This window comes from Chenopodium quinoa, unplaced genomic scaffold (genome assembly GCF_001683475.1).
Source record: "Chenopodium quinoa cultivar QQ74 unplaced genomic scaffold, ASM168347v1, whole genome shotgun sequence".
NCBI lineage: Eukaryota > Viridiplantae > Streptophyta > Magnoliopsida > Caryophyllales > Amaranthaceae > Chenopodium > Chenopodium quinoa.
In genome coordinates this window covers 2,793,292-2,815,245 of record NW_018745024.1, presented here as the reverse complement: position 1 = coordinate 2,815,245, position 21,954 = coordinate 2,793,292, and the positions used below count along the sequence as shown (strand labels likewise).

Genomic DNA, 21,954 nt, shown 5'->3' with positions numbered 1-21,954 from the left:
AATTCTCACTTCCTATGATTGTCGGACATATTCACACATGCTTTAACATAGGCGCACTTCAAACGACGCCTACAATAAGTGTGTATTTTTTTTTTTTTGAATAGGTGTGTGTGTGTATATATATACACGGTATATATATATATATGTGTGTGTGTGCGCGCGCGCGCGTTTTGAAAGTTTAATGTAATGTAAAAGCAAATTGAACCTTAATAATAATCCAAACTTGTCTCATCTCCATTAGTTATTGATGCAATGGATCCTTATTCATCTTGATCGAATTTAGTGTCACGATTGAGGGTGCAAATTTATCAAAAAGGAAACAAGTTAGAGAACTTGGAACCGAAGAGCACCTTTCAGGAAGATCTCAACTGATTTATCATTTCTAATGTAATGTAAGATATGCAACTTTACATCTGATAGCAAAGAAAATGAATACCATCTTTGTGCTCTATATAAGACCATAAATACTACCACTAGCTTCATCTTCTCAAAAACACAGTATACAACATTATAACTATACTAGCTCCTCAACCACGCGTGAACTCTATAAGGAATTTTGTCATCAGTTACAGTACCAAATTGCATTATGTAAAATCGGCTAACCAGATCAAAACGACGCGTATTAATTTAATTAACCTTTGACACTCACTTGGTTGATTATATCCACCTGTCCTATAACAGCATCAGGATCCAGACTCTTGCTGAATTCGGGTGTTTGATTCTCTACATCATTGACGTTCAATATTTGATGCTCTTCTGCAGTCGGTACATTAGATAGTTCATTGCAAGTTGCCACTTCAGAGGCCTGCTGCTTTCTTCGTGGGGGTAAAGGAACAGGGGGTTTTGAAACTGACTTGATACTGAAATTTATGCTCGATATTCTTGATTGGGAAACCAAATGATGAAGCCAAACCAATTGATCAGTAATGTAAGCTTCCGTCTTCGCTTTATCAGCATGATACAGTGTCTCAATGCGGATCACATCAGCTTTTTCAGCAGATGTATCACTTGCCTCAAACCTGCAAATGTATATTTCTACTATCTATCAAACAATTGTAACAACTTTAAGAAGTGAATAGAAATTTCCTAATAAGATAGGAGTGGAGCAGTGGACTATACTATTAGAAGCTATCAAAATAAAGAAAATAAGCAATCAAATTACCCAGAATTTGCCCATTCACCAACCCAACCAAAACCATGATGGGACCTGATTGCAATCAAGTCAAAAAAAAAAAAATGAAAAAGGCGTTAGAAGGATAAAGCCAAATAATAACACAATTAAGACTTAAGAGTCATCAAAAGAAAGGTAAACTACTGGAAGAAAGGTCATCTCACTTGACAGTGCTGGAAGCAATTGGAACAAGCCACTCTAACGTTTTCTCCATTTCAGCTTTAATATCTGGCAAACTGAGCTGCACATTAGAAAAATGGAGTCATACGACCAATGACAAAAAAAAAAAAATAAAAAAAAAAATATTACTGCGAAAGAAAATGCATCATTTATCTTCAAGGATTAGATATAAAACATTTATATATTTGTCATTCAAATTGTAGAGGCCAGGTAAATTATGAAACAAAATTTTAACAATATCCACATCGTATGCAAATGTTACAAGTTTGCCTTGTCATGTCAGGTCATCTTTTTGGCTATTTTTCAATAATCTTAGGGTTGACTTGTCAAGTCAGGTCACCTTTTATTAGCTGCAGCGGAAAGGGTTATAAGTTTATGTTATGAACTTGCAAAGTGCATACCATTGTAAGAATAATTATACCCTGTGTAATAAGTTATTCCTACGTGAAGATAGCTTATAGTCAAAGAGAAGCTAAGCATTGTAAAATCAAACTTAAATTAACAGTTGATGATTCATTCCATGAAATTTAAAATTAAAAAAAATAATAATTAAACCTCTTCTTTAACATGAAATGATTGCAGCTTGGAGCGCAAAGATGATTTTATACTTGGCGGAAGGCTTTGGTACAACGATTCCCGAGCATTAGCAGGCATGGAACTTGATCTACCCACCTGAGAACATAATAAGAAACTCAAATTTCTCAGAGAACACAGAATGATTTTGGAGGAACTGAACATGTTGTAAGGTATCATGAGCACATAGAGCCCTTTTAGTGGATTATAATGGATTATTCTCAAAAATTAGAAGATGACACTACTATTCGATAAGGTTTAGATAACAAATATCCTGCTTCCATTAGTTGCCAATAACTATAGAATCGATTGAGAAGCTTATAAGGAACCAGTTATAAATATTAATTATTCATAGGGAGCTTTCTTGCACCAATTTGCTCATTATTTTTGAAACCTTTCTTTCTCTTATTACAGCAGCATTTCTAGACTCCTAGTCCTTTAGGAACAAGATTCTTTCTTTCTTCTTAATGAACAATTATTCTAGGGGGGGAATATACCTATATATAGATGCATTCTTTACCCATCCAAAGAGTCAAATATCATTTTAGGTAAATTCAAACAAAGATATATGAAGCACTTTATTAATAAAAGGAGTACTTGTTTAGCACTTTATATATATGTAGTCTGTAAATGAATACTAGAGATAAATTTAAGACTCACAATTCCATCAATTTGCAATATAATGTTTGCATAATGCAGAGCAAGACCAGCTGGTCCGAGCCGTTGGGATTTGCCTACAGGATCTTCAACTTTTTCTACAGCATCTTCAGGTTGCCCTTGGAATGCATAATTACATGGGAAATTTTAGTTAAGTCATAAAAAAAAATGAAAATAAAGAATCCTTACAAGCTTAAGTAATTTAAAATCTGTAGGTGCTTTCCAGCAGTACACGGTCAAAACAGTGCCAGCTTCTACCCCACTTCTATGTTATTGCACTTTTACAAACACCTATCACCATATTCTTACCCCTCTTATAGTCTTACATGTTACATCATTTTTTTTTTCTTTCTGTGAGAGGTTTTTTTTTTTTTTTTTTGGAAGAAGTGAGAGGTATTTATACATTAAAGCATTAGGTCAATATTATATGTAACATACCATCATTATCAAAGTTATTACGAATTTCCGTATGCAGAAAAAGGACAACGTCAACGAGCTTCTCCATTATCTGCAATAACACGTGTATTTCTTAGAAATCAGTACAAACTATCCACTGATTGCAGAAACAACGGAGCAATATTTTCACATGTCTAAATTTATAGCAGATATGATACCTCTTCCAAACTTCTGCTCCAAAGTGATCTTTTCTTTAATTTCTTGACTAATTTCTTCTGCTTTTTAAGTTCTTCATGCAAAAATTGCAAAGCTTGTCAGCTATGCAAGAAGAGTGCAGTTTCATAAATTGTAAAGGCAATGTTGACAGCCATCAGATTTTTTATTTTTTTTTAATTTTTTAATTTTTTTTTTTTCTTTGTTGAAATACAGGCAGGCAAACTTCAATGCTATAAAAGTAAAGAATCAGAGCTAAAATAAAGAGACTGTTACAACAAATATTATATGATGGACTTGAGACCATGATCACATCCTAGTCTCCAGATGAAAATATAGTTCAAAAGTTGTAAATATATTTTATGTTCATGAATCTTGAACTATACGTTCAATTGAGGGAGCAATAGAAATGATGAATCACGAAAGAAAGGATAAGAGAGTTTCTCCTATACACACATGCCAAAGGTGTTGAAATCATATGCTAATCAACTTCAGACATTCTTTTTGGAAAAAAAAAATTCCAAATTCTATTTCAAATTCAAAGAAATCCTCACCAGTTCACTAATATCAACCTAGTTTTAATTTTATTCAAGAAAATTTTCAGGGGTAACTACAATCAATTAGTCAATTACCCAAAGAACTGGCCAATTGAGGGACAGATTCTTACAGCACTCTGAAACAGTATCATAGTTAGTAATTCTCCTACGGCAAAGCATAAGAATTCCATAATTTTTATCCCACACTTGAGAAGCATGCTAATATTAGTGGCCTAGAATAAGCTAGGTTGACTAGATGAGCTAGATCTAAGGGCTTTACATTTTCATTGACGATTTTACATTCACAGCATCAACAAGATCAAAGAATTCTCAAAAAAAACATTAGTCAAATTTAAAATAAACTCATCATGTGTTTGGATTTTTGGCTAAATGATTATAACATGGGAAACAGAAGCTTAAATAATAAAGATATGTTAGCTTAATGAAAAAGATGGTCATACTTACCCTCTACCCTGCATTTCCCTTGGAAGTCTTGCTCAAATCTATGCAAAGCATGCAACTCATGGTATAGCTCCTGTAATCCAGAAATTAAAAGGTTTGCATAATAAAAAAGAACATATATAACCTTTTTTTGAGAAATTAAGTTCGGAAAATAAAGTTTTTTCACAAAGATTCTACGATCCACTCTCGGAACCAATGCCCTAAACCCAAGGGACAAGACTTTGTTATACTAGATGATTTCACTTAAACATTAAAATTGACTCCCTCCGCGGCTCCGCCCATACTTGATTTTGTGTACACCACCTTAAACTTTCCTTTTGACTCTCTCTATTCCAACTTGATCAGGTACTCTCACCATCCCTAATAAAAGTCTCATTTCACCCAAATATATAAGTCTCTATAAAGTCCCATTTCAATCAAATATTGGTTTGGTTTCATTTTTTGATTCTTCATTTATCTCTCCCAGGTAAATGGTTCCCCACTTTATCTCACCCCTATCGAAAAAATTTAAAGTGTACTTCCTCCATCCTTTATTAATTCCAACATTGGGAATTTCACACTTGTCAAAGCACATTATATTTCATTAATATCTTTAATTTTATTTTAGTAGAATTTATAAAAAGTTGATATTTTGGAAATATATATCCAGACGAATCAAACAAGATCCAACATGCCCATATTTTTCCAAGCATAAAAATGGATAAGTCGGTCAAAGGAGTGTGTGAATAGTGTAAAATTCCAAACTTTGTGATTAAAAAGCAATGGAGGAAATATCTACTACTTTTCATTAACTCTTAATCAACCAAATACCACAATTTTAGCTCTCCTAAAAACATGTGCAAATGGGATATAAGACTTTAATATGGGGAAATAGGAGTATTGTTTTTCATGTTGTTAATAATCATTATTTCTAAACAAATAAATGGTCAAGGTTACACATCTAGCTGTTTTCTATGAAGTATTACATATTGCAAATATAATATCTTTACAAGAATTAACAGTCTAAGTAAGCAATCTTTGGATGCTAGAACCAATACGTGGCAGTTATTTAGTAATACCTAGCATAATATCAATTATAAAAGGAAAAAAAAAAATTGAAAAGAAATTTGGTAAACATAACAAAATGTAGTTGTGCTGCATTTAAGTACATCCTTCAGCAATTTAAGAATAATTGCATGGTTTTGTAAGATTTATATTCATCTCGAGATATAGGTAGAATTAGATGGACAGGAGTCAGACCTATATGAAGCATTGGGTATGCACAAGCCAGGAACAACTCAAAAAAAGACATGAAGATGTGGCCCGTGCCTGAGCCGAGGTTTTCAGAAAATGGCACAAATGGGAGGCTGGGAGCACAAAAATTGCCCATACATTGAAATTACATTTTCAATTACATTAACATTTTATTATTTACTTAAATTCTATTATTTCAATCATATTATAATTTTATTACAAATACTTACTACTTTTTCAATGACAGAGTACTATCACATTAAGTCACTATAACAAAAGTTTAGAAAATCAAATAACTAGTTATTTGTAATTCGAAAGATATTTTAATCAATAAATAAGTCAAATCTACTAAGTTAAATTAGTTAAAATGAAACATACAAGGTTTTTTTTTTGGCAAATACTTCAAAACAATTATTTAGCACATGGGCTGGAGCAAACTTAGCCTGCTAGGCACATGGGCCTGATATGACTCACAACTACCCACTGCCATCTCCTGGTAAAATGTTCACTAATTTAAGTCTGATATATAGGGGAAACAGACAAGCCTCTACTATTTAAAGAGCGGAATTCTTAATATTCTGCAGGTCAAGGAGCTGATATGAAGCATTAGATTCCATTCCAGTTTCTTCTCACATAAAGCATTTTAGCATGTTCAGCATCTTTAACCAAAAATATGTTTTATGCCAACTTGGATCTTTATAAGCTCCCAAACAACAATAAATCCCCAGATTAAATACCGAAAGCATGCTGTACTTACAGCGGTATACTGAACCAAAATTAACAATTGCTGCGTCACTGACTCTGCATCCTCCTTCAGTTGCTTACGAGGGCCAACTTCTCGGCTTTGTCTGGGATCAAAAATGAGCATAAAGCAACAAACATGAGAAACATATTGTAACAAATTTATTAACAGAAAATACTAACGTTCATGCTATTGCTATTACTTCAAAAAGTAACGATCCAAGTTATGCCATTGAGGGTCTTTACAGCGATTCCCAAAGCGGATGACTTCTCCTGAAAATATAGCTAGTTCTTCCCTATCAGAAATTAAACAACATATGTTCAAAAGAGTGAATATAGAATGAAAGGCGAAAATATGAATCAATTGCAAAGGCATCATTTAAGATTATAACTACTACCTCTTGTCACTAGCAACAATACTCAGGAGTTCATCCATATCTTTGGACACTAATTTTTGTACAGCTTCTGAATGAAGAACCTCTTCTTTTAATTGGCAAATACGCGACTCTGACAGGGAATGCATAAGACAAGCACCCTTCATGATGGTATTCGCAACTTCAAAAGCTAAAATAGAGATTTTAGTTCCTCTTGATATAACTCCTGAAGCAAATCCACTTCTTGAGTTCAAGTCAGTGACACTACTACCAAGCACATCTAAGACCTCAACAGCCTTCTCAAGCCCCATGGTGCCAGCCCTGCCTAAACGTACGCTCACTTCAGACACCTGAAATGTACAAGATTATAAAGTATGTTTAAGGTAAGGAAACAAGTTGTAGATTACATTGACAACTATTAATAAAAGACAACAATCAATAAGCGCTAATAACCAAAAGCTTTAAAACAGCCCCAAGCAGAGATGTCAAATCATACGCATATCAGGATTATAACCTTTCCAACCCAGATAAGAATTAAACAAGCAGAAATAAGAGTCAACCTACAAAAGACTAAATCTATTGGAAAAGATATAGTAGTAAAAGAGAAGGGTATTGCAGAAGGCTTTTATAAATTAACATAGTATAAGTAGCAAAATCATATTGCTAAAATATAACCCACATGTGAGTCAGGACTCTTGTTCCATGTCATAGAATAATAGGGAGAAAGACAAATTTATAAGTCTAGTGGCTACTCCAAATATTACCAATTGATTTTAGTATGGAACCTTGTTGGCTTGTATGTGGTCAAACTCTCTTTTCACATGAGCTTGATTTAGCCCAATGAAGATTTAAGTGCGGATTATAGTCCAAATGACAAAATACAATGTAGGAAACAGTGCACATTACAATATCACAATAAAAAATAAAGGCGTCTAAATCCATTGTGTATCTCAATTCACTTGTTTCAACTCATAGGTATGTACTATTTATAAGGATCTGGCTTCTCGTTTAGATTTTTTTATTTTTTTATTTTTTATCTATTTATATACTTTCCCTGGACTGTCATATTTCAGTTGCAGTTAATTAAGTCAGAAGTTTCAAGTTTGCAATTTTTTTCAAGATATTTTTTGGATAATTAGCATTCACTTCCTCTACTTTTAAATGAAAAGGATATACGAAATATGCTTTATTTTATCAATAAAGTAAGTTAATTTGCAAAGCCAAAAGCCAATTATCAATAACTGAAATATTTTCAATGTTGCCATTTTTTTCCCTTATTATGACCAATTAATTCAATATTTGATGCAAGGCCGCAAGGGTAGAAGTCAATGGACCTTTTTCTTTTCTACATAAAGCTCCATAGTTCATATGTTACAGTGTAAAATTCCCAAATTTTGAAACAGTGCAAGTACTAGTTGTATATAATTTGATTCCTCCACATGTGTGCAAAAACTTGTGATGGAGAAGATGATTCTATTTGCCAATAAATTCACACGCTGACAGCCTAACAAAATACATCAGTAACACCCCCAAATAAATTCATATCAGAATATAGCAAGCATCTTCTTCCTCTTTTGCCTCAAGTAATTCATAGATCAGTTTTGAAATAAAAATCCTCCGTTCAAGGTCCAATCGCCAAAAAGTAAAATTAAAATAAAATAAAAAAGAGGCCAAAGAAATTAGCATTAAGTAAAAGCACATCAAACAAGGCACAAAGATTATAAAAACTAAATAAATAAATAATCACAATATACTTCAAATACAAAGTATATTTAAAGAGAAGATACTATCTCTGCCTAAAATTCATTTTTCAGATGGAAATTCTCAAGTCAAAGCTCATAAAACATCTATTAGGCTATGTTATTTTAAAATAGAATTCCTAAATTTGATTTATCTGAGCCTACTGGCTACTATCTTAACCCTTTTTTTTTAGTTGGAATGAACTTATAAGACCTGTCATAAACTAACTAAAGCTTATGAGAGTGAGGGATAGCTCAAGTGGTTAGAGCTTCCTTCCTGATTCTAGCCTCTAGGAGGTTCTGGGATCGATTCTCAACCCCGCCCTTGTAGCTCTCTAAACACCAAAAAAAAAAAAAAAAAAAGCCTAACTAAAGCTTATCGAAAATTATAACCTTTATACTTATTTTATTTAGAAGAAAGGAGCAGGGGTCTTGATAACTTATAACATACTCCAAGAGTCATGAATGGAATGTCTCAAATGAAAAGTCAAAAGTCAAGAGTTAGTAAACTTTAAGCAATTTAAAAAATTTAATAATCTAAGATGTGCAATTATTCTTATTGTGGTCATAGTTTACATTTAGGATATATGAAGCATACTTATTTTAGTTTCGGCTATAAAATTGTTTAATTTACAAAAGGTAAAAAAAAAAATAAAAAATAAATATACCTCAAAGACCACAAAAAGTAAATTTGAGACAATTAGTTCAAGATAAAGGAAAAATGTAGGCAAATTATCAAGATATACTTTAAGACTCCTCTTCAAAAACTGGTTCAAGAAATGTGATATCCATTATCTTAGCTATTACTTTGACCAAATTACTCTGTCATATATCCATACCAATAAATAAAACCTATAATCCTAAGTAACAGGTTATTTGCCATGTTCAAGTGAAAATGGATAAATCAACAAACCTTTGCGACAGCAGCTTGAGTAGACCTCATTGATCTTGACTTATGTGATAACGCTGTCGGAACACGAGGAATTCCATCGTAATAATCATCAAGGTCACTCTCCCTAATATTATTGCAGCGAACATGATTCGAGTAAAGCTCCTCAGGTTGCTGATCATCTTGATCACGAAACTGCTTTTCCAAGCTTCCACGCTTCGATTCTACACCCAAATCAGCTTGTCTAGAAGTCCACAAATTACTGGACTGAACACCCCCACCCACTGCATATGGATCAGCATCTACATTCACTTTCTCAATTCTCAAACTCTTTGAACACAGTTGTCCCATAATATCCGAGCACAAAACGCCCGGCACTCCAACCCGAAAATTCCAACCCTAACCTTGTAGCATACTCCTTAAACCAGATAAACAGACTGCTGTACAAAGCAATTAAAGCATATAAACTCATAAGAATCACTGTGCCAACATAATTACTGAAACCCATATCACCTAATCCCAATCAACATAATTACAGCTTTACATAAACACAAAAAAGATACTTAATCAGTTAACATCATACTACATCATACTACAAACCAACATCAGTTCAAACACAGGGAAAAAAATTTAAAAAAAAATCCAACTACAGATCAACTATCAAATAAAAGGTAAATTAGGGATTCAGATAAAAATTAAGCTTCAAAATTTGCAAAATCTGATCAAATTAATCAATACCCAGATAAAATTACAAGCACCCACATAAATTCAAGAACATAAATCACCATTAATTCATAAAATAAGCAAAACCCATATGATTAAATTATCACTAGATTCAAAAAAGAGCAAAAATTACCTCAAATTACAGAGAATCACTGTACCCAGATGAGAAAAAAGGGAGAATAAAGTGCTTGAATAAGGGGGTATTTGGTTGATTTTCTTAATGGAAAGAACCCAAACAAAAGGGAAATTGGAGTGTAAAAAAAGGGTTATTCGTAGACCCAAAAGATCCCACCTTGAAAGAGCTAGTAGTAGGCGCCAAAACAACAGTGTCAAAGTTTTTAACTAAGTCAGAGGTTTCAACAACCATGCATAATTTTTTATCAAACAAAAAACGCATTGTCAAAGTTTGTCTGCTGAAGGTAACAGCAGCTTTGACTGGGAATCATTCTCATTTTCAAATAAGGGTACTAAACTACAAGTTCTTAACTTTTTTCATTTCTAGTTTTCAAATTGCACAAATGAGAATGGGAGATTGAGATGGTGTATAGAGGAATTAATGCTTTTCCTTGATTTGTTAAATAAGGTTACTGTTTAGGCAAATGTCAATTGCTTTGAATAATGATGGTATTGGGAATTTGGGAGAAACTTCTAACTTGATATTGAAAACTAAGAAAAACAGTTTAATCTGATGAGATATTATTAATGTACTTTAGTTGTGTCAAAAAAAAAATTAATTTACTTTAGTAAAATCAGTCAAATTTTGTACTAGTAGATTTTTATCAATACTTTTAGTAATTTAACGATAATAATGATACTTTAGAGACTTCTGATGCTTCATAATAGAGATTTTTTTTTCCTAATTACAGGAATTTTATGTCAATCATTGACCAATTATTTACAAAATTGATTACTCCCTCCGTCCCTAAATTACATTCCTCCTTTCTATTTTGGGTATTCCAAAATTACATTTCACCTTTCTATTTTTAATAAGTTTCTTTTTTCTAAATATCCCAAATACACTCTCTTTTTCAGTTGTAATTTTAATGTATAATGAATGTATTTACATTCCACTTTTAATGTTTGGTTGGCTAATGTACTTTTTCAGCCTTTAATTTTTTAGAATCCTTGTGTCAAGTTACAATGAATATGATTGGTTAAAATTTTTCAATTAGGAGCATTGTGATTGGTCTTTTTTTTTGCAAAGGATTGATGACATGTCATGAGTAATCACTAACCTATCTTTGTTTTACTCAAAAACATTATTTAATGTTTTGTACTTCCCATTGCATTATCTAATTATTGTTATTTGTCTTATTCTTTCCTCCTTAATTCCCGTGTAAATTTCTAAAGAGGAATGTAATTTAGGGACGGAGGGAGTATCATATTCTAAGGGGTTGTTTGTTTGACATAAAAAAACATGAGGAATTGCAATTTTAGTGTGTTGTTTGGTTGACAATAATTTGGTGAAATGGGGGAAGTGGAACTTCCTAGGAATTTTGAGTTCCCACAAAATGTAGGAACTTACTTACCTAACTCCCCCTAGGTAAGTGGAAATTCCCATGGAAGTTACTTCCCTCATTGTTAACCAAACAATTTTTATAAATTCCCATGAATTTGATTGTAGGAATTTAATTCCCATAAATTTACAATTCATGGGAAGTTCTAATTCCCAAGTGAACCAAACAACACCTAAGAAGCTAAGGTGCCCTCTTAAATTGGTGTCATGGTATGTATGTGTATGCACCCAATGAAAAGGTTTACTTAACTTAATGTACAAATGTAGAATGCTTACTTTTGTAGTTTTGTAGAGTTGTTTAACGTTTGGAGGCAATGTCAATAAATAACCATCCATCAATCAATCAATCAATATCAATAACTATACTAAAACAGAGGACATTCAGAAAAATAGGTCCACGTGTCACCTTCACAAGCAATATTTTCCTGTTCTTTTCCGCTATCTTAAATAAAGCAAATATAATTTAATACCTTCTATATTCTATAAATATTTCGCATAATATATATATATATATATATATATATATATATATATATATATATATATATATATATATATATATATATATATCAATAAAGAATGAAATATATCTGATAAAATAATATCCTTGACAAGATATATGTTGAGAAAAGATAATATACAATGACAAAAGATAACTAATTAAAGAATAAAACATATATAGTTCCACTCCATCATGTCATATTGTCATTAAAAATATTCTAGCCCTTTTTCTGGCCATGCACATTTACTGAACTGAGCTGAACTGAACTGAAATAATCAGAGTTGAACTGAATTGAACTGAACTGATTGGAGCTAAATTGAACTGAATAGAAATGAAATGAATATTTTATGAGAGAAGGAAATTAGGAACTGAACTGAACTGAACTGATTGAAGCTAAACTGAACTGAACTGAACTGATTGAAGCTAAACTGAACTGAACTGATTGGAAATGAACTGAAATTTAGCTGAAGTGAACAGGCCTTCACTATCCTAAATAAAGAAATTAGGGTACTAAATTTTTTAAAACCTTTTATTTCCTATAAAACTTACACATAAAATTTGCATATAATATTAAACTAAAATTACATTCATATAGGGACAAATGAGGTTTTTATAGACTCCTAGGCAAAACTTTTAGTGTTGGTTGATAATGTTTGAGTGGGTTTAATTAAGTTGTAAAAAAAGAGGGAAGTAGGAGAGAGAAAGTGGTCCCTTTTGATTTATTTTGCATGTGGGTTTAATTTAGTGGGAAAGTGGAGAGAGAAAGTGGGTTTTTTTTTAACTTTTGGCTGGAAATCTATCCAAAGAAATGGGAATTTATTTTCCCTCTCAAATTTTGGTGTGAAAGTTTCAAAATTTCACTTTTCCACCAAAATTTTCAATTCAAATCAATTTTACATCCAAATTCAAATATCACTTGAAATTTCTCATACAATTTAAACATAAACTTGCCTTCTTATAAATAGGCAAAGAGAATTTTAATTGTGCGTTAAATACAAACCATAGCCACCATGGGCACCAAATTAAGAATTCAGTTTCTTCAAAAGAAAACCCATTAATTACAACCATAATTAGTCCAAAATATTTAATGCCTAATCTGAAGTTAGTCCTAAACTAAGGGCAGCATTTGGGTTCCGTTCATCACCACTTCTTCAAAAAACGACAGCAGCCAAAAAAAAAACTTCATCACCTTGCTTGCAATCTGCACAACACATCAAAACAACCAACAAGAAATATGGAAGATTATTTTTAGCAGGAATTTTTTGATGTGGACCAACTGTTAAATGAGGGGCAATATCAATACAATAGTGGGGATGAAAGTGTTGATGAAAGTATGGAAGAATATGATGAGAATGCAGACAGCAGTGAGGTTGAAGAAGAGGTTGAACAACAACCATCAAGCAAAAAGCAACTAACAGTAAAAAAAATGTAGATGATTTCCTTCAAAACATGCAAGGAGGGGAACTGACAAGAGGTTTTCTGTCACAAACAGCAAGGAAATATGACATTCACAAAAGCACATCATTGAGAGTATGGCAATTTGTAAAGCAAAGCATAGCACAGGCCAGGGCAATGTGATTGATGTTAGAAGCAAGAAACTTGGCAAGACTGGTCCCAAACCAAGAGACATTTCAGATGAGTTCTTACAGTCAGTGCCTTTGTACAAAAGGATCATAGAAAGGAGTTATATGAAACAACTCTGAAAGTAAGTCTTGGGTTTCTCCATAACTTAAAGAAAAAAGCATATTCAAAATACATACATCAGCTAACCATCCAACACTAAAATCAAACCATAAAGTGGCAAGAATGAAGTGGGCATAGGGGCATATTCACCCTATACTAGCAGTGGAGGACCCTACTTTCATGGATATGCAACATGTTATACACATAAATGAGAAGTGGTTCTATACGAATCCTGAAACAAGGAGGTTCTACCTTTTACCTAAGGAAGAAAACCCCTACAGATGTCAACAATCCAAGAGATACAAAATCAAGGCTATGTTCATGGCTATGATTGGTAAGCCCTTGTATGACATGAATGGGCAGATGTTGCATGATGGAAAGTATGGCATCTTCCCATTTACCAACCAGCAAAGGGCTAAGAAGAAAAGCAAAAAACAGATATGTAGGGGTGATGGAAACAAAGGTTGTGCAGAGTGTAACCAAAGAAGAAATCAGGAAAATACTACTCAACAACATCATTCTAGCGATTAAAAGGCAATGACATCCAAGTCTTCCTAAAGACATTTTCATTCAAAGGGACAATGCAAGGCCACATCATATTCCAATGGATGAGGAGTTCATTGCAGCCTGCACGAGTGATGGGTTTAACATACATATGGTCTATCAACCAGCGCAATCTCCAAATTTAAATGTGCTAGACCTTGGTCTATTCAAGGTCATTCAATCACTGCAGTACCAGTCCTTTCCCACTACAACAAATGAGTTAATAGAGAAAGTGTATGAGGCTTTTGAGTGGTTTGACCCTATACTCAACAAGTACACATGGATCACTTTGCAAGGTGTAATGAAGAAGATCCTAGAAAAGCAAGGGGGGGCAACTTCAATCCACCACATATGGGCAAGAAAAGGTTGGACAGCCTAGGACTGCTTCCAGAATTTTCGGAATGTGAAAGGAGACTCATTCAACAAGTTGTTGACCCTCAACACACTTTTCATTCCAATCAATCAATAGAATGCAGACAACATTGAGACAAAGGTGGATGCAGATTAGGTAAGATAGAGCATAATCATTCAGTAACAACATGACTTCCACACATAACAAAAGAAGGACTCACATATGGTTTTTGACTCCCATTAGCTAATGTTTTTACTTCTAGCTTTGTATGCTTTGGTTATGTGTATTTTGGTAGAATTTCATTTAACAATTTGTAGGCAGTCATGTGATGAATGATTAGGTTAGGGATTGTTAAGATGTAACCTTTTATTAACTAATGAATGCAAAAGTAAATTAGGCTTGACTACCTATTCCATTAGAGGGTATACTTTGTTTTCAGTTAGATGTTGTAGCTTGTTACCTCAACAACAAGTCTGTATAGCACTTGTTAGAGCAAGACAAGCATACAGATAAAACGTATGCTAGGGTTTTTGACATTTTTCGAGTGAGAAAATAGAGGAATACGAGCTAGGGTTTCACAGATAAAACGTAGAAGAGGAAAGAGAAGATGAGAGAGAATAGGGAAATTGAAAGGGGGGTAAGGGTTTTTTTATGAAAAACTGGAGAGTTGTCCAATTCAATGAATTTCTGGGCAACATATTCGAGAACCATTTAATGCAATTCATTGAATGAATTGGTTGGGACTTGGGAGATGAATAAGAGTTGATGAGAGAGGAACAGAGGGGTTTTATTTTTTGTGGGAATCATTATAAGGGATAATTTAGTTAGGTTTTAATTAAATGCAATCAAAACATATTAAACAGGTTTAAGAAAAAAAAAATAAGGGTAAAATTGTCTTTTTACTCCTTTTTTATTTTTAACTATTCTATATATATATACATGATATTGACATTTACGTATAATTATGCGTATCAATAGAATACTCATAACTTTCATATTATCTTACTCATATTAAATAATTTTATTGACATAGATCCCTGCATCATTAACTTACCTAGCCTAAAGAGTCACCATCATTTGGCTCTTCTTGAAATAATATTTTTCCATAACACTTAGCCCTTGCGGCCTAACTATCACACACATCCCAGATTCATGACCAAATATACCTCCCTTAGGAACCCTTTGTCATGAAATCTTAACACGACGTTGAAGCATGCCTTTTCATATCAAAATAACTCATCACTTATAATCGTTATCGCATCACGAAGTATGAAGTGCTTAGCCTCCGTGCCTAATTTACCTACATACTTTCATTATTAAGTCAACTAGGATAGCCTAGTATGAATCAACCTTTGCACCTTAAGAGACAGCATCAAACGCATATATTTAGATTAAGCTCATTCAACATGCACCTTCAAAACTTCGCTTCTTTCTTTTTTCGCGTCTTTCTTTTTCGAAAGAAAGTCGGTACCCTCCACAAAATTGACGGAAATTTTTTGCTTTTTTGCTTTTTCGAGTCGCACGATCACATTACAATGCACACACGAGTCATGTACACATTGGGTCATGTCGTGTTATCACATTGAGTCAACACTATGCACACACGAGTCACACGAAGTGAGTCATCATTAAGTCAAGCTCATACCTAAAGTCATGTCAAGTCAATGAGTCAAGCAACACTAAGTCTTAGGTCTTAGGTCAACCCTAAAAAAGATAAGCAAAGTCCTATAGTAAAAAATATAAATGCAGGTGCATCCCAACAAGCAAGAACATTCCCTTATTTTTCTCAAAAACCGCGAATATGACACATGAGATCCTTCCAAGATGAGAGGAGTTACATAGGTTAGAAAATTAGAGATGAAGATCTTTAATTTACAAAAGATTTGAGCGTATTTTGTTGAAAGAAAACGACCAAGTTCAAAGTTTGGAGCAAAATCGAGCAACAGCAGCAGCAAGAGAAAAATAGGGAAGACCCGACTCCAGCACCAGATGATAAGGCTATCGCCTGGAGACAGAAGAAAACCTTGGCGCTAGAGTCTTCCAACAGGTGCCAGTATGGCGACACGATGCGTGTCCCCCATATTAGATTATGCGGACCTCTTACAGCAATTTCGGGTACCTTGGTACGTCAGTTAGCCCCTATAAGCAAATTGACATGATTAGTAGTCGGCTCGATTACAATTGCAGTAAGTGGTTGACCTGACGACGATCGTCTCACTTAGCTTAAGCGCCTAAGAATTGGCTCATTACAAGCACCAACGCATCGCTTCCACAGCAAGCACTTATACGATAATTTTTCCAAGTTTGGATTGTCATCTCTGGCAAAGTTTCCAAGCGTGGATCATCGTGCTCCTTCTCTGTTTGGAAAATTTTTCCAAGTTTGGATTGTCATCCTTGGCAATTTTTCTGAGATCGAATTGTCATACACCCAGTTCCCTATGGCAAAATTTCCCAAAGGATTGTCGTAGGTCTCTATTCATCATAAATTTCGGCAAAGTTTCCTCAACGTGGATTGTCATTCATTTCAGTAAGTGGCAAATTTTCCCAAAGTGGATTGTCGGTCGACTCTTTTTTGCAAATGTTCCAAGACGCGGATTATCAATTGTGGCAATATTTTCCTAAAAGGATTGTCGCATGGCATTGGCAAATTTCCAAGGTAGATTGCTTTCAAGAGTTATATTCCAAGATGTGGATTGTCGATCGTAGCAAAGTTCTTATGACAGATTGTTACGAAGCATTGGAAACTTTTCCCAAAATTGGATTTTTGCAAATTTTCCGAGATATGAATTGTCGCTTCATCGTGGAAACATTTATAAGGATGGATTGTTACGAAGCATTGACAACTTTCCCTAAATCGGATTGTCATACATCATACAAGAGTTATGTTGGCAACTATTCCCAAAGAAAAGAGGATTGTCATCACCCAAAGTATCACAACAGCTGAGGATGGCTTCAGGCGGAGCAATCTTTGATCATATTTCCTGGCTTGCGGAAGATGGTCACAAGGTGGTAGAAGGTTGTTTCAGGCAAAGAAATCTTCGATAGTATTCCCTGGCTTGCAGAAGACTATCACAGCGGAAATTGGAGGCAGTTACAGGCGTAGCAGTCTTCAGGCGGTATCCCTTAGCTTGAGGAAGATCGTCAAAACAGCGGGATGGCGTTCCCTAGCTTGTGAAAAGTTGTCACAACAGCAGATGCATCAACAAATCGGTTACCTTCGGAGACGTTTGCTCGACGGTGCAAGATACGCGTTTCTTAACCCTCTTATCTGTTTTAAACTAACTCTAGTTTGCAGGAATCGACGTTACAAGAGTGATTTAGGATCGCAGAACGTTCTGAATCATTCTCCGTCCCTATCGCTACTTTGACTTTTGTTTTCGAAACTTGCGTTTCTCCAAACTCAGTCAAAGTGGGGGCTTCTGTACACACCCATTTGTGTTTCCCCAAAACCAAACCCATGGATGAGTACCTTTCACGTCGAATCATAATCGAATGAAGTGAAAGTGTGGAAAGTCTAGTGTTGCGGATAGTTTTTATTTCTTTTCTTTCTCTCTGATTTTGAAAACCTATTTTATGAAAACAGTAAATCCAGTTTAGTTTGGTCCATGTCAAGGGTCCAATAATAGTGTAGTTGGGTCGGGTTTGAAAAGAGCTTTCCAACGATATATTATAAGCCCAATTCCGATGAATAATGAGGAAGTTATGGCCAAATTACTAAACTGGGCCCGGTTTGATTCTTATATGCGGCCCAATCTTGAGGAGGACCTATTATGATTTATCATTCCTAATGTAATTAGGATTGGTTATAGTCTTCTATAATCTTCTAGAAAGTTCTTTTGAATCCTAATTTAATTAGCATTGATAAATTGACTTTTAAGAGTTTTAATTGGAATAAAAGAATTGTTTTTAAGGAAAATACAGTTTTGCCCTCTCGTACGCTTGAATTTTATCAAAATAAGAAAACGCGTGGAAAATTGATTGCAGCGCCGTACGAAATGTCTGTCGCCTGGCGACAGGCGTATGTTTGGCGACAGCGTCGTGTTTTATTCTTTTCGAAACTCTGATTCGTTTTTTATCATATCCGGATGATTTTCTCTATAAATAGCCTCCTAAAACCTCCGTTTTAAGTCATCAATTCTTCTCACCAATTCTCCATCTAATTCTAACTAACTCTCATCAAGAATTTCTTGATTATCACTCTCTTTTCTAAACTAGCTTTTTTCATACAAAATTCCGCATTCACAAGATCTAGATACACCTAGCCAAGTTCGAAGTTGCCTTTGCCCTAGACGTGAAAGGTTTTAATTTCTGAGGGTTTGGTCCCAAATATCTATTTCAATTATTTGATTTAATTGTTTGATTATTATTTTCCTTGAAGTTACTAACGCGTGTATTTTGTTATTAGAAAGAGGTACGAGGCATCCAAGTAAGTGCTTTAATTGCTTTATTGATATTATGATATAGAAATCATGTCTAGGTTGTTATTTTGATTCCTAGTATCATGTTAGGATGTTTTCCTTAATTTGATGTTTTGAATGACAACAATGATTCCTAGTATCATGTTTAGGGTAAAGGTTATAATATCAAATATGCTTATTATGATTCCTGTGATGCTTCCTATTGTTTTTCCTAATATTCATGTTAGTATCATGTTGGGTTAAAGCTTTGATATTTATTATTTAGTGACATGCTAGGGTTTGTTATTAATCTTGTTAGTATCATGCCTAGGATCTTGCTATTATTATGTTTTAACATGATTATTTAAATGGACAAATTGCCCGCAATAATCCGACATTTTGCCCGTCCGCTGAAAATAATCCCACCTTTGGATTATTTTTAAATAATCCCACCTTTACCCCCCGATCTTTTTTAATGGTCCCAACCGGTCAATTAACTTGTTATAGCAAGTCACTTGACACGTGTTAGCACCCAATTAGTCCAATAAAAAATAAAAAATAAAAATAAAATAACAATTAATTAGTTTAGAAACCACCCACCACCAGCCAAACCACCGCCCCTGCCACCCCTGCGCGCTGACCACCCTGCCACCCCTGCGCGCCAACCGCCCTGCCACCCATCCTCTGAACCACCCTCAAACCCCTCCCTCACGAAACCACCCTCTAACCCCTCCCTCCCTCACGAAACCACACACCACTCAAGCCACCGTCGTCCCCGCCACGCGGCTCCGGCCAGTTAGCCCCCTACACCCCCCGCCGGTCCGGCGCGCAACTAACCCCACCCCCCCTCCCCCATCCCTGAACCACCAATCCCTTCCCTCCCCCACGAAAACGGAAACACCCAGCAACCCTTAACCCTCGAAAATCCCTTTCCCGACCCGATCCCAGCCCCCTCTCCGTCCACCGTCCCTTTTCCAATCGCTCCGACCTTCCCAACCCCAATCCCGATCCCAGCTGCCCTCCTCCGACCTCGAATTAGGGTTTTTGATTTGTCGTGGGTTTTGGTGGAATGGTGGGTTTTCGATTTTTCGAAAGGGGGTTTGGGGTTGGGTTGGCTGGGGTGGGGTGGGATTCCGGTCAGCGCGGCAGTGGAGGTGGTTTCGAGTTGGTGCGTCAGAGGCGGTGGTTTGGCGCATCAGTGGCGGTGGTTAAGGGCTCTTGGTTTTGGGTAGTGGTGGGGATGGTGGTGCTGAAAGGTGATTTTTTTTTAATTTTACTTTTTTTTAATTGTTTTTGTTAATTTTGGACAAATAAAATGGTGACACGTGTAAATTAAATTTAATTAAAAAAAAATTACCTCTTCAACCGGTCACTGGTCATCCGGGACCATTTTAGCAGATTAGGGGTAAAGGTGGGATTATTTAAAAATAATCCAAAGGTGGGATTATTTTTAGCGGACGACTTAAAGGTGGGATTATTCCGGACAATTTTTCCTATTTTAATTATGATTGTTATTATGATGATTAATATGATTATTTATGTTGCTTGATATATATATTTATTGTTATTGCTTGATCACACCTTTTATGCATGTTTAAAGGGAATTGGTACTTGTAATCACGCTTAATGAGATAATTAATAATTTTGTTTAGGGTTAATTTGATTATAATTCAAGTGATCGCCAATAATAGTTTTGTTTGTGCATTAATATTCAACCAACATAGATAAACAGGTTTAGGTTAATCCTAATGATTGCATGTTAATCAGAAAGCGCACATGAATACGATCAGAATAAAGTAGAGGCCTATTATTAGGGCAGGTTCAATCACTTTTAGGTTGGATTTGTACCTTCATCCCGAACTTCCAGTCTTGGTTCCAGACCTATTGGAGTTAACGATCTCTTGGATCGTTAAGGGGTGTAACCTTCACCTTGTGAACGGTTTACAAGTTCCTAAAACTTGTTGGCGACTCTTTTGCTCTATCTTCCTTCCCTTTGGACGCCATCATGCTTAAGTGTATGATCACAGTGGGGTTCAAGTTTGGGGTAATGCTTGAAATATTCCTTACAAGATCCCACATGGAAAGATTGATGAATTCAACCCTTAATTAAATAAACGCAGGAACAAGTAACAAGTGTCACATGGTTAGGTGAGGACCACTTTCCCACTTGGTCCCCAAGGAAAATCACATGCATTGTGAGCTAACCATGTGTCACCCAACCTTGAGCCCCAAGTTGGGTTTGGTTGGGCCACTTTCTTTTAGCCCATGTCCATGACCCATCACCCGGGTCCACGGCCCCTTGCCACACGTGCCGCCACCGTGGCGCGCTGCCACTTGGTGGCTGCCAACGTGGCTGCTGCCACTTGGCGGTAGCCACATGGTGCTGCCACATGGCGCACTGCCACGTGGCACACTCCTATTTGGCGCACTCTTCTAGCCTTTCGTGTGGCTAGGATTTTACTTGTTACTTGAAGAATTTTCCCATCTTGCCAAATCCTAAATTTTAGCTCGATATTTGAGATTATCCAATACTCGGTTTTGACTCTCCAAGCTCGAATTTCTAACGTCTAAATATTAATTACTCGGGTGACTCATGAATTTCTTCCGAATTAATTTGTCGTGTCGGTTCATTCATTGCTTGGGTGTGATCCGAAGGGTTCAGTTAAGATTAAGCTGTAATATTAATTATGCATTTATATTACTGATCGAAAGCGGCCTCCACCCAGGTATTCCGATCACTTGACCTTACTGAATATATTAGCTTTATAATAATTCTGAACCCACTATGAGAATAATACACTTGTTCAAAGGACATCATTCCTTTCAACATCATCAAGCTATGTCAGAATGAAATTATTATAGGACATGACATATTGTAAAGCTTACAAGGTTTTTTTATTTTGTTTTAATTAATATAAATAATATATTTCACATACAAGAATTGGAACTACATATTAGAATGACATTTACTTTGAACTAACTAAACAATAACATACAAATTAACTAAAATATATTGTAATAACATTGGAATTTAACTAAAAAGTCGATACAACACAATATCATTTAAACAATGA

The 21,954-nt window shown here is 35.0% G+C and overlaps 1 protein-coding gene across 2 annotated transcripts; it reads right to left on the bottom strand.

Annotated features, from left to right (window-relative positions):
• Window positions 1-333: 333 nt before the first annotated feature.
• LOC110708302 lies at window positions 334-10,421 on the bottom strand. Of its 2 annotated transcripts, none has more exons than XM_021886404.1 (13): window positions 10,021-10,421; window positions 9,189-9,604; window positions 6,561-6,886; window positions 6,366-6,458; window positions 6,179-6,269; window positions 4,192-4,261; window positions 3,196-3,266; window positions 3,020-3,089; window positions 2,585-2,700; window positions 1,907-2,023; window positions 1,336-1,412; window positions 1,163-1,207; window positions 334-1,019 (listed from the first exon to the last, which is right to left on the bottom strand). In XM_021886404.1, the coding sequence occupies exons 2-13, from the start codon at window positions 9,513-9,515 to the stop codon at window positions 632-634; spliced, it is 1,791 nt and encodes a 596-aa protein (XP_021742096.1). In that variant the 5' UTR covers window positions 9,516-9,604; window positions 10,021-10,421; the 3' UTR covers window positions 334-631. The 2 variants fall into 2 exon arrangements, with proteins under 2 accessions (XP_021742096.1, XP_021742097.1); XM_021886405.1 differs by having other exon boundaries at window positions 9,189-9,601.
• Window positions 10,422-21,954: the final 11,533 nt, after the last annotated feature.

Bases quoted from the DNA above. Each gene is read 5' to 3' on its own strand.
- LOC110708302 (XM_021886404.1), bottom strand. From the start codon at position 9,515: ATGGGACAACTGTGTTCAAAGAGTTTGAGAATTGAGAAAGTGAATGTA. The intron at 6,887-9,188 runs GTTTGTTGATTT...TGTACATTTCAG, and splicing joins CTCAAGCTGCTGTCGCAAAG to GTGTCTGAAGTGAGCGTACG. The intron at 6,459-6,560 runs GTAGTAGTTATA...AATTTCTGATAG, and splicing joins ATTGTTGCTAGTGACAAGAG to GGAAGAACTAGCTATATTTT.